Source organism: Anser cygnoides, chromosome 2, assembly GCF_040182565.1.
Source record: "Anser cygnoides isolate HZ-2024a breed goose chromosome 2, Taihu_goose_T2T_genome, whole genome shotgun sequence".
Taxonomy (NCBI): domain Eukaryota; kingdom Metazoa; phylum Chordata; class Aves; order Anseriformes; family Anatidae; genus Anser; species Anser cygnoides.
In genome coordinates, this window is record NC_089874.1 from 21,165,554 (window position 1) to 21,179,621 (window position 14,068).

The window sequence follows — 14,068 nt, forward strand, 5'->3', positions numbered from 1 at the left end:
GATGCCTACAGGAAACAAAACAGTCCAGAACATTTTCTTCCACTCTTAATTTCTGTGGGGACATCTATTTCAACAGCCTACTATTGCAGCAGACCTACTTGTGATTTCAGTCACATGGGCTTTTTTAGTAATAGACAACCATGACTTGCAGATAACAATCAGGTATATATCTCCTATGTAGTGGGGAACGGTATGGCTTATAAGATGGACAAAATGTACTGAGGGGAAAAAAAAAAAAAAACACACTATAAATAGCACTAGTGATTTCACCTTGTGCCTATATTTTTAACAAGTTGACCACAGTACATTGCCTAACACTGTATAGCTTAGCTGTATGACTTAAAATTATTCAGATTTTTAAAGGGGGAATATAATATTCTGGGCATGCACATGCAACACTAATTAACCCTAATCTAAATATTGCCCCCCCCCCCCAAAAAAAATGCAGTCGCCTGCATTTGCTACAACTTCATTTTCTAATTAACAATATGAAAATTAATCATACTCACTATGCAACTCTTATTTTGATGGCAGGTCCTTTCTGTACAGTGAGGCAGATATGCAATCATCTAGGCAGTTTCCTAACAGCATTTTTAAGTGGAACAGTGTCCAAACACACTGATTTGTTAGATCTGACATTTTCTGGAAATTCCTCAGTTCATAAGAAATTGCCATTTGCAAATGCTTCTCAGGTTCTGAATGTGAGTGATTAGTGTACTGATATGGGAAATAGTCCCAAAACAATAAGAGCCTCCAAAATAATCAACTGATGTTTTCATTGGAAATTTAGCAGATTAGGTCCAAATCTCTTCTCTATTCTAAAGTGTTAGTGTAGTCTGAAGAAAATGAAATTTCTTAAACGATGAAATATCCTGGTAATTTAGGATGATGGATACTCAGGTCCAGGCAAAATAAAATAAGAGAAACATAAGTATTTTCTAACAATCAAGTGCTTTCTACCTTGATTAGAGTGTTCCTTCTATGTAACTGAAAGGGAAAGGATTTTTTGTTATTGTTATTATTAAATTAAACAAAAATAAGATGTTACGGCCATTATTCAGTCCGTCTTATTTACACTGTAGTTCTCTGACATTTGAGCTAATGCAGTATTTGTTGTCACAATGCATGAAGGAAACCAGATAAGAATAGCTATAAAACAATGAGATACCTATGTAACGTTTTGGGGCAAGAATATATATTTGCTAGTAGAAGTACAAAAGGTAGGTTCATGATTTCTGGGTTCTATAGCAATTCTGAAAGTGTCTGTGGTCTCAGGCAGAAAAATGCTCTTGCTAATTCTTCAATGCTCTTCCTTTCCACAATGTACTTCCCATTTTCACCTGTTCCACAGCTGCTCTTCTCTGACCCCTTATCTCAGTCCTACTTTCACTGGGAAGCCAGAAGTCCTCACTGCCCTGTTTCGTGCAGTCCTCATCTCTTTGTCCATCCATTTCCCCACACAGCTCCTTGCTCCTAGACATCTCCTGAGGTCTCAGTTATTTGCCACTTACAGCAAAGTTTTATGCTCTTCTCTACAAAAGCATCACTGCTCTACATCTATGTTCCTCATTCCCATTTTCTCCATATTTTACTCTCTCTCCCAAAACTTTTTTTTTTTTTTCCTTCACTCTCCTGGTACCCCACCACTGGCTTTTTGACCTTCTAGTCTTAATATACCCCCCCTCTCCTTCTTTTCCTGCATTCCTCCAACTCCCTGGTTACTCCTCTCCCACATCAGCGAGCTCAAGCAACATAGTTGTCTATCAGATGACTTTCCAATTTGATCTTATTTCCTACACCATCAACAGAATTTTTAGATCAGAAAAGTAAGTATTTAAACTCCACCAAAAGCATAGGGTGTAGACCTTAGAAATTATACTATACATTCACCTTCCAGAGCACGAACACACAGTGTGATAGGTATGTTAGGTCACTGTTATAAATCTGCAGCTTGAAAAAGGCAGTTGCTTTTCTCTTCTGTCTTAATGCATGGTAGTCATGTATAACACTTTATACTCATAGTAAATTCTTCAGCTGTAGAAGTAAAGCTGTGAACTAATAGTCAGCAGTAGCACCACTCAAAAAAGAAAACATTTCATAGGTTATATTTTATATTGTTTTTACTTTTCTCTACTATGTAGAATAAATCTGAAGAACATTTTTTAGTCTGGGACACGTAATTTTGTACAACGCAACTAGGAATCTGGAAGAAAAGTCTAAACGTTGTTATAATAAAAATAATAATTTTTAAAATCACATTATTGCAGCAGAACCAGATGAGGTAAACTAATTTTTAAATCACAAGTCACACAATAACAAAATACTTTCACCGTACCGTAAACTTTGGACCAGAAGAACCTACCAAGTGCATTTGTACCTATTAAGTAGGTACTTTTCTTACACATGGCATAAAATCACTCTCATTAAAATGTGTTGACAAAGAACACTACCAAGATTGAAGCTTCCCAGGGATTAAATCAAAGTAGAGAGTTACAAAAAAAAAAAAAAAGTTTGGTGTTAATTAAAGTTAAAATAGACTATTCCATGAGGAAATTACCGTATGTTAATTAGCAATAGGTTAGTCTCACGATGATTTTGAGAAAAATAGATTCTCATGAAATGCCTGAGATTTTTAGTAAGGATGAATAACAAAATTGTTACAGGTTGAAATATACAAAGAAAGCACATGCAAATAAGGTGTCAGAGAATAAGAAGTCAAATAATTGATGAGCACCTCTGTTATGAAATAGAAGACTGAAATGTTCCAGGAAACATTTTTTCTTCTTCACAAAAAAGCAAAATTAAGTTCTAGAGCAGGTGGCTGCCTGATGGCAAATAAGTAAGTAATTCAAGGGAAGCAGAAGCTTCCCCACCACCACCACTGTAGAAAAGAGTAAACAAGGACACCTGTCCTCAGGTGGGCTAGCCATATGCCACAAGTAATTAACTCGTTTGAGCCCAATGGCAGATTTCTCACCTGGACTAGTCACCACAAATACATTATCCTGACCAACATAAACACTGCCCCTGTGATACTGAAAACCTGTGGTATGAAGGTGTTTAAAGGGGGGGGTTAAAACATATGTGCAGATGTAAATTTGCCACTATTCATCAATAGCTAATGACAAATCTGATACTAGTCTCCTATTATTGTGGAAGGATTAAACATAATGACTAGGTAATTTAAAATAATTAACTTCTAATCCAAGGCCCTTGCAAGATCAAGGTTGCAAGTGAAATGGCCTTGAGACAACCAAGAGGAAACACTGCTGTTTTCATGCTGGGAGGTCCTTCAATCCTATTCAGCAATGAGAAGTGTTTTGGTACTGGTAGTGATTTGGGTGTCTATCAGTAACAAACAGTGAAAAACACTGAGAAATATTACTTTCATTCAATAAATCATATATTATATAATAATATATGATTATATATATGATAGTATATATGTTAATATATCATATATTATCATATATGATTATATTATAAAATTATTATATTATAAATCAAATAAATTCATACAATAAAGTACTAAACTGCATGTTTATGTGTCATAACAAATGTGTTGACAGCAGAACCACAGAAATATTGTATAATTTTTTTTGTAATTCAATAACATATACAGGAAGGTCCAAAGGTTTTCCTTTAAGTGTTTGTTGTTAGTGTTGTTGGGTTTTGTTTCTTTGCTTTGTTGTTGTTTTTTAACTGATCTTATGAATGCTATTATCAGAATTCTGAGTTGTTGATAGGTAAACATGATATAAAGGGACTCATTTTCAAAGATAAAAAATATAACCATCATTTCTTATGCAGAACAGGTAATTGAATGAATTAAAAAATATTTCTGAAGCTATATGTTTGAGGCCTTGAAACTTTCCCAAGGTCCCTTTTGACTGTGTACTGCAGAGGGATTCTGAGATGCACCAAGACATTCCATGTGTTAGTTTCCATGCAGAGAAAACCTAGGGACATAGCGAAGATGGAAAATATTGACACAGCCTAAATATCTTTGATCTGTGCATGGATGCTTTATTTACCTGTCCAGCTGAGGTATTGGCACATCCAAATTAAGTATATAAAACTCACAGTTTGAACAAAAGTCTGTACAGTACATTTTCAATGCTTTCTATCTCACTGTCATCTTTAACTGAAGGAGCGTCTAACCATTAAGAGGCACTTAAGACAGTGCTGCCACAGAATTTCCAAATTTATATATGTAATGTACTTTCCTTTCATTTCATTTTATTAGCTTAGTTTTGTATATGTGAGAGCATGTGTGCAAGAGTACACACACCAGATCTGTTTTGCTTCACAATGGTTTCCTGAATCAGCTTCCAATATCTTAAGATTAGGACTTAATTTGGTATAACTCTGTACCTGGTACTTAACATCTTAAGAGTTACAAAATAAAACACTGTATATTAAGCAACCCTTACTCAATTAACCTAAGACCATTATTCTAGTTTCAGTACTAAGAGGGACATTGTTGTCAGAGAAAAGAGAAGGAAAAAAAATCACAATAGAATCAAAATGAAGTTTTTAGAATTCAAGAATTCTAAGTTCAAGTTCAAGAATTTTTAGTTAAATTGTAGCATTTATGAAGTTACAGAACCCTGACAAGTAGAACATACAAACATATTCACGGGAAACTAACAACCTAGATTATTAAAATTTTCACTTACAACACTTGGCTTCATCATGGCCATTTGAACAGTCAGGTGTAAAATCACAGAGTTTGTCAGGTGAAATACATTGTCCATCCCCACATGAAAAAAGTCCCAGTGGACAGTAAAGAGATGAGGAATTAGTTTCTGCCATTTCTGTTCCCCCTAAGGAAGGAAAAATAAAAATTAAAAAAATAATTAAAAAAAAGGAAGAAAAATCTGGATATATCACAACCGATAAGAAACACATCTGATACCTTGTGCTTTTAAGCTATATATCATTCGCCACAATATTCAAGCAGATGAGTGAAAAAATATATAAAAAAAAAAAATAAATAGATTTGAATGGCCTGGCTCAAGTTCAGGTGCAAGGTTCTGTGTACAAGCTCTGTCTCACAGAGAATCAAGCAACCTGCTGTGGTCCCCATGGCTGCGAGCAAGTCTTTCACAAAATCTTTGTGCTATAGCTGTGGTCTCTCTGAGTTCAGTACACAATGAAAATTCCAATAAGCCAAAATTTTTGTTTTGCACCACTACTGGCTTGCAAACTACACATTAGAAAACGACCCAGATTTCAGTGAATGGGGAAGAAGGGAAGGGAAGGGAAGGGAAGGGAAGGGAAGGGAAGGGAAGGGAAGGGAAGGGAAGGGAAGGGAAGGGAAGGGAAGGTACTTGACAGTGATGATGGAAAAACCCTCTTGCCCTAAAGATAATGCAATGGAATTTGCTCTTCAGTGGAAGATGTAAGATGATTTGCTTCTGTCTCTGCATCCAAGTGTGTATATGCACAGGTTCTTGTAAGTGATATCTGGAAATTCCCACCATAACTTACTTCATAGAACCACTGCAAACTACCTAAAGCACCTAGTATGTAACGTAGGATGAAAATTTTCATTATAGACAATTCATTAGCACAGATGGACATTTTCCTCAGATTATTCCCTTCTTTCTTACAGGTATCTTGAAACTGTCCATTGAATCCAATTATACATAGCAGACATAGTGGAAAATGTATTGAAAACCACAGAACTTACCATCACTTTGTTGGCTGACAGCTGATACAGCTGATAGTGATTTATTTACAACTCTACATTCTTCTGTTATACTGATGTCATCAATAGCAACAGTAGCATTCATTGTTAGAATGGTAGCTCCGAAAATAATCTTTAAAAAAAAAAAAAAAAAGAGAACAGAAAAAAAAGAAATAAGCATGCCTATTAATGATGACATGATAAAAAGACACATGTATATTTCTTTATAATTTAACTATCTCTCCACACAAGAAGCAATACCACCTACAACCACCTTTGATTATCAGCCAGCAAAAACTATGACTGAAATTTGATCAAAGTCAGAAATTTATTCTACAACTGTCAAGCCCATAACTACATTTACTTATTGAAAGTTATGTAACCCAGGAAACCTTGCTTCAATCTCAGGTGATAACAGCCATCATTGCTTGAATGAACCATCTTTCTGATGGAACTGTTAAAAGTTATACACCTTTTAAAATGAGCTGTTCAGGATAATCAGACATGGTGGTTAACAACTATATTTAATTGAGTTCTATACTATGTCTGCTGAAGTGAATGAGACATTTCCATGCAAGAAATCTATTTGGTGTGATGTCTATAAAATATATATCTTAACAACAACTAGAACAACAAATCATATTACAGATTTTCTTCTAGCTAGTACATTCATTCTTCATTCTCCCCATTTCTAGTTTTCTGCTTATATCTTTCTGCGTATCTTTTCTGCAGATAAAGGTACGGTATATTATTTTAGAGAGAGGGAGAGAGAGGTTGTAGGATTTTTTTGGTTGGTTGGTTTGATTTTTATTTTTTACATACAGTACCATTAATATAAGGATTATAAGTATACATTTACAAATACAAAGAAAATTTCAGGAGATCACAAATGGACGTTCAGTTAAAACTTATCAATGATGAGAAACAATTCATTCTTTTAGATTGTTTTATAGATGACAGACAAAAGGAAGAAACCAAACCAGGAATTTTGATGATTCCCCTACCAGCTCCATTCTGAGCTTCACAAAAGTCTAGCAGCCTGACATTATATAAAAATAAAATAAAACTAAAAAAATGCTCATTATTTCTGAAATTAATGCTCTAAATTGAAGCCCAAGGATCTGCACTTCTCTTGCCTTTAGCCAACATAAAAAGGCCCTCACTTTTTTTGAAGTTCCTTTTATTTAAAATGCTGTACTAGTGTTTCTTGGTTTTGTTAAAATAAAATATATATATATATCTTTACTGAAATCTAAAGCACAGGAACAATGGTGATGTTCTTTAGTAGCTATATCTACTTAAAAAGATGAATGGAATTCTTTTTTTTTGATGAGCACTAAAGAATAGAAGTTCTCTTTTCATATTTTATTGTGAAACTAATGTAATTCTAAATACCAAGTTAAGTAAAAAAAAAAAAAAAGCAATGTAAATGTAATGAAGACAAAGAAAATGTAATTTCTAATTACCTGAAAAGGTAAGTCCCCAGCTGCACTTTCTATTGGCATAGTCACCTTTGTCCACTGCATCTCAGGCAATCCTGAAATGTCACACAGTTTTTCCAAATTTCCATCCAGGGCAGTTCTCTTAAAGACAGAAAGCTGGGAACCCTGAGACAGCCGATACCAAAATCTTACCTGTTGAAAGAGTTTTAAATCAAATACTTTAAAAACTATATCATCAGTCTGCAATAAGTTCAATACCAACTCAGATACATACACTGTAACACAAAATGATTGACAGGTCTATACAATGCCTTGACATAAAGAGATTTATGAAACTATGGTGTGTCAAGGAGCAATATTATGTCCAAAGGCAAAGCTACAATAAAAAGCAAAACTTACTTTAAAACTTACTTTAAACTTGTATCTATAAAGGGGTACAGACTAATTGATATGACCTCCCTTAAGTTCTTTTCAGTTCAGTAAAGACTTGGAAACTTGTCAAAGATTATTTTGCTCTGCGAATGCTGAATATAGGGTAGCTTCATGAGTATGTTAATCTGTGAAGTCTTACAGTTGAGTTACTTATATGCAGGGAGCCTTATGATCCTATTCTTCCACAGTCAATGCAAATTACACGAAGACAATACTCTATCGATCAATAACATTCTGATCACCTGAAACAAGTGGATTGAACACTACATGGGAAGAAAAAACAATATCTGTAGCAGTGAGGCTACAAAAAACTGCTTACCAAACAGAAAATAAAGAGAATCCTAGCACACTATGCCTGTTCTGCAATACTGAATAAACCTGATATATATATATGTGTGTGTATATATATATATATATACATTTTAAAATACTACACAGGCAAAAATTCAGCTGAGAACTGTAGGGAAAAAGAATATGATTTTCAAAGGTGAGTCCTTCCTCCTTCTTCACATACTGAAGGACTAAATTTTCAGCAACTGCAGACTTTCTACTTCCCTGCAAAATCTTTGATAAATCTTGAACCTTAGTGAAGGTAAACCAAGCTGCTGTGCAGTTTTCTGCCCATCTTCACATGATTTTACACCACGCATCTTGAATTGTCACATTATATAGAGAAAATTTCCTTAAATTTCCTTTTTATTTTATCCCCTCACATTGCATCAACTTTTAAGCAAACTTAAAAAATGCAGACCATTTTAGGCTAACAGCTAAGTGAAGCCTGTCTTTTGCCTCAGGACAATCACAGATCAATGTGTTACCCAGCGTTCAGTTAGACACAGGAAACAGTAGAGGTCTTTTATTTAGGTGAGACAACTGACACATAATATTTTTCGAGAACCTGTTGGGACTATTAACATGCAAAACAGTGCAGTGTGTGTGCGCGCATGTAATTTTTACTTAATTTATTGTGAAGAAATACAAATTTCTAATCACTGATTAGGAAAAAAAAAAAAAAGAAAACAAATGTCCTCTGAAAGCATGGATCACCTTGTTTACAGGATCACAGAATGGCTGAGTTCGGAAGGGACCTATGGAGATCATCTAGTCTAACGCCCCTGATGAGCAGGGTCACCTAGAGCATGTTGTGCAGGGTGGTATCCAGACAGGTTTTGAGTATGTCCAGAGAAGAAGACTTCACAACCTCTCTGGGCAGCCTGCTCCAGTGCTCTGTCATCTTCACAGTAAAGAAATGTTTTCTCACACTCAGCTGGAACCTCCTGTGCTTCAGTTTGTGCCCGTTGCCTCTTGTCCTGTCACTGCACACAACTGAAAAGAGTCCAGCTTCATTTTCTCAACACCCTCCTCTCAGATATTTATACACATTGATGAGGTCTCCCCTCACTCTTCTCATTTCTAAGCTAAACATGGGTGCATCTGCAGCCATGTCCCCGTCAAAATGCTCTTACAAGCATATCTTCCCTGCTTGTCCCCAAGACATCTCCCCAGCCAAGTCCCTTCAAATATCTCTTCCCTTAGAGGCCACTGCTTTTTCTGAAGGATGTCTGAGCAGCAGCAATGCTCAGAATAACTTATTTTCAGAACACTAAATCTATGTAAAGCATGGAAATAAACATTAATTCATACATATATCATGGTCAATTCTATTTATTTATTTATTCATTTATGCTAAGGGAAGTAGTAGTTTTAGTATAACCAGTCTTCGAAAGGAGTTTTTCCTAATTATCACATTAACACTTATGTTAGAGCTGTAGGCCGTTATTGTGCCTACCAAGTCGAAGAGCAGGACTGGTCAATTTGAGAACTCTTTACCTACAAATCATCAGCTAATAATCTGAAAGTCATCATGTGTGTGCATGCACTACCTTTCACTTCACACACCAAATTTAATCTCTTAAAAAGGCAACTGCATTAAAGATACAACTTTTATGTATGAAAGGAGAGTTTCTTTTGACTTCTGTTACATAGGACAAGGTAGATCAGCAGTTACTGATGGAAATATTCTTTTTCACAACACACTACACTATTTTTTAATTATCTCCAGGCTTCATGGTCCATGGACTTGGTCTGTCAGTTTCCCACAGTACTCCTTTTTTCCCCACTCATGGAAATTATGTATTGTGTAATCTCAAGATTTTAAAATAATTTTAAATACTTTTGTGTAGCTTTTTTCCCCCAACAGACATCTTAAGGGATGCAGCAGGTATTCAAACACTTTTCAAAATGAGCTGTTTGAACAGCTATACTCTAAAGAGTCAAATAGCTTTTCAAATTATTATATTTTTTCTGGCTTTTCCTTACATAAGAATAAAACTACCTTTGCTCACTATGACTACATGTTCTACTTCAGGATGACTTTTCTGTCCATTAGGAACATAAACAGAGCTTGGACTAGAAATTTGTTTCTACAGCTCTTAAACCTTGAGTTAAATGAAGATGTTTCTTACCTGACAACTACTGAAAAACTCAGCTACAAGAAGCTGCACAAAGAATTTACTTCTAAGCTTCAATTAACTAGTAAGGTACAATGTAAAACTACTATCCCTCAACTCTGATTTTCCTTTTTCCTTTTTTTTTTTTTTCTTTTTTAACGCCTGGAACCAAAGAACTTGGAAAGCTTTTAATAAACATAGATCTCTATGCAGATCCCTTTATCCTCTCAGTGGGACATCCAACATAGGACAACATCTCACATTTATACGCAGAGAGCATAACACACCAATACACTTCCTAATGAGCAACCACTATTCCTTGCTCTTTCCGAGATATAAAAGTCCACAGGGGAAATGTGGCAGAAAGCCAAGAAAGCCAGTCTTCAGAAACACTCTTTTTTTCAGACCTGTATAGCTGGATAAGAACTTGCACTAGCTTTTGGTGAATCTCAAAACTAAATACATACAGTATGTGCATATTCAAGACTGAAAATAGCTATTTTTCTGACTTTGTATTAGAGAAGGGTACATACATCCCCACTGCACTTATATTTATTTGGAATGCAGAGCCAACTCTGCAAGATGTCTTAACTGGAATGATTCATTGATTCACACACCAGTTGTGCCCAGCTAACCTTAAGGGATTCTAAGATAAGTTCATTTGAACTTGAAAGGTGCTTATCTGCCCAGTATCAAAGTCTACAAAAGAGATGTGAAGCTGCCTGAATGAATGCACTGTGTGTATAAAGGTTGTTGGTTTCCCAGGTCTCATGCAACATGCAGGGTTCCAATGGGATGCTGTGAGGCCTTCTGTGTTCCCTGCAGCACCATTCTGCTTGATTTCATTCTGCATCTATTTTATTTCTGATTCTTTAGAAGAGTATGATGACATGTGAAGATTAAGAAGTGAGAGACTGTGTTCAGTGATAGCGAGGTGTTCTTAAGATTATTTGTTTGACTTTCTATGTGCTGTTCCTCCATATATTGTTTAAGTGACTTTTCTTTCTGAGGAAAAAAAAAATTTCCTAAATGAAATTACAGTTTTTATTCTACATTGGGTTTGAAAAAGCAACCAATCTCAATTTTATTCTGTTTCTCTGAAGCCTCTTTTTAACCACTAACACAGGAAAATGATTTTGATGTACTTTCACTCTTTTCCTTTCCTCTTATGTGACTTCTTAAATCAGGAGGCATCATAAAGTAGCAGAAAACATAACTCTGGAATCACATATCTTAACATCTCCCCAACATGTCAGAAGGTTTGAAAAGTTAAGTAATGGAAAACTAAAAAAGACTCAGGAAAAAAGAAAATGCTTACATAAAGATGTACAGAATCTATTCACTTTATTCAGTGAGCAAAAAGAATAAACAAAATGCAGTTAAAAGCTGTTATATATATATTTATTTAATTGTATATATTCCTTCAATTTCAGTTTTGAAATAATTTTGTCAAACATTCCAACATTTTAATCATAAAATTGTATTTTAATTTTTCCTTCCAGATTTTTTTTTCTTTTTGAGCACTCCTGACCCCTTGTTTTTGCATTCCTCTACAGAGGTACAAGATACTTGACCAAAAAAATCACTTCAAGGTAGGCTTTTAATGACTGCACAGATCAGCTTAAAAAACTTCCCCCTCTAACTATTCTTAAAATTTAGTATATCTGGAGCATGGTAGCCAACTCTCTCCAATCACACCAATTTATTTAATCTGTATACCAACCACAGATCTCCAGGAATGGAAAGCTGGATGTAGGAGTATTTTCTGCTTACAGACAAGAGCATGATGATTCTTTGCCAGCTTTTCCTCATAAGGCAGGCCGATTTGACTGTGAGCTGATATGACCCTAATAATGTTGTCCAGCTATTTTTTTTTTCACAGCATAGAAAACTCTGAAGTATAGCCTTAAATCTGAGCCACCTTGTGAACGTTTTAGAAAGAATAATAATATGATATAAATGTAAGTCAGCGAAGCAATAAAAAAGCCTCCTGAAACTCCTTCCTCCCAAGAAATTAGTGTTTTGCTTCTTCTGCTGTTATTCAAATTGAGCTAGTTTTTCTGCAGCAATACTAACAGCAAGAAAAATACCCTAACATGTGACTGATAGCTTACAAAGGTGGGGACAGTTCATATCAAACTGTTACCTGACAGCAGGAAAGCCCAGGGGACAACTTGACAAGGAAAGGGCTCCCCAGATGAGACATGGCCATCTTTGTGTACATCTGACATGATCCATTGAAGTAAATGAATGTTCCTGTAAACAAAATTCAAAGAAATATGAGAAATATGTCATGCTCCAATGGCAAATAATTACCTCTGAGGGGTAACTGTGTTCTGTGAGGCATATGAAGATTATTCATAAATGTAAACAAATGGAACAGCATTCCCTTCAGTTCAGCCCCTGTGGAGAAGGAGGAGGGAGCTGTACAGGCTATGACAACCAATATCTGTATAGGCAAAGACAAAATAGAATTGCTGGATGCTCCTGCCTCTTTCTTCAGCAGTAAAATTAACTAAGTCTAGAGATGAGGAAAGAAAGTAAAGAAAAAACTGTTATTTGGGCAGCCATTGCTAAAGCTATCTCGTCATGGTGCCTGCAAGCACTTTAACTTTAGGAAATAAACACAGAGCCCTGCAAAGGGGGGTTCATGTGCTGCTTCCACAAGGGTTTTATTGGGCAGACCTGCCAAATGCACCTTTATCTGCCCTCTTCAGGTAAAACCATCAGACCCTTGTCCTCAAAATGCTACAACTACATCCCATCGCCTTGTTCACACTGAGCCCCTCCAATCTCAGCGTGGTCTGGGGAGAGCTCTGCAAGAGCAGAGCGCACCAGAGATCAAACAGCACAGACCTCAGCTGGGATCCCTAAAGGACACATTTTAATTGGCTTAAATAATGTTACGAACAGAATTTGAAATAAAAATTAATTTCCTTTAGGGTACAGTATTTACTCTCAGCACAGCCCAGACAGTTTTAAGCATGCTAACAATGTTGCAGACCATGGGAGCCAATGGAATAAGCTATATTTTCTCATGGGCTCCACAGACTTGACATTGTTGTCTGTGCTAGTGGGGATGAAAGCTTAATTAAAGATCTAATCTGAACTCTGGCAAACTAACTGCCTTTGGATTTGAACTACAGCAGATGTGCTTCAGACAAAGGTAGGAAAGGATAAACATCTTCAAGGGGCCCTAAAGCAGCATATTTTGAATGCCGTCAGTGCTGCCTTCACTGAATACTGAGACTTTTTCATGAAAGTCTATGCAAAATGACACTAAGGGCTCAGTCTTGTTTGCGCATTGATATTACACACATATTGCCTTACATCTTGGAAAATCAGCTATTGTGCTGCCACAGTCATACTCCTTAGCCATTTATTTCCCATGGATACATAACAAAGCAGAGGGTTAGGTCCAGACCCACGTGAATAATCGCATAGCTGTAGCAAGGCCAGTACAAAGAGGTGACCGTTACCGCCCTGTGTACAAACAGGCGTGCTGCATGCTGTGGCGAGAGGGAAGCTCCCCTCATTGCAATGCAAGGGTACATCAAAGGATCCTCTTTTAATTCGCAGCTGAGGCTCTACAGTAGCCTCGTTAAGATCTTCATTAACCAAAATTTGCTGCTGCCCTCCCCAGGAGAGAAGAGAGATGAACACTCAGTGACATCACAAGCAACTATTTAAACCTGAAGTACTCTGATTTAACATTGACAAAAACTTGCTCAAATTCTGAAAGCCTAATTGCACAGATGGGATGTGTCTGAAGCAAGCACAGTGATAGATGGATACAAAACCACCCCAAGAAAGACCTTTGCACTGACTTACAAGGGTAATGCACCATTACTGGTTTGAGAGATGCTGTGAGGTAACCTCGAGATCTACCCAAGGCAGAGACTTCAACCTGCAGCCTGCAGCTCGTTATAAAGACACAAACCCACTATGCAGTGATACAGGTATCAGGCAGCATAAGTGCAACAGCCCATATCTCATATGGCTAGTTTAACATGCTGCTTAAACTGCTGAGCAGATATTTCTTCAGGCCACCT

At 36.3% G+C, this 14,068-nt stretch overlaps 1 protein-coding gene across 2 annotated transcripts in view; it reads right to left on the minus strand.

The window, feature by feature from the left end:
- The window catches only part of MALRD1 (MAM and LDL receptor class A domain containing 1), a 263,083-nt gene that overhangs the window by 210,081 nt on the left and 38,934 nt on the right, over positions 1 to 14,068 (minus strand). For both annotated transcript variants that reach the window (XM_066991641.1, XM_066991640.1), the window contains exons 11-14: positions 12,163 to 12,272; positions 7,159 to 7,326; positions 5,696 to 5,825; positions 4,680 to 4,826 (exon numbers count right to left, since the gene is read on the minus strand). In XM_066991641.1, coding sequence (XP_066847742.1) covers positions 4,680 to 4,826; positions 5,696 to 5,825; positions 7,159 to 7,326; positions 12,163 to 12,272 — 555 coding nt within the window. The remainder of the gene's footprint in view (positions 1 to 4,679; positions 4,827 to 5,695; positions 5,826 to 7,158; positions 7,327 to 12,162; positions 12,273 to 14,068) is intronic.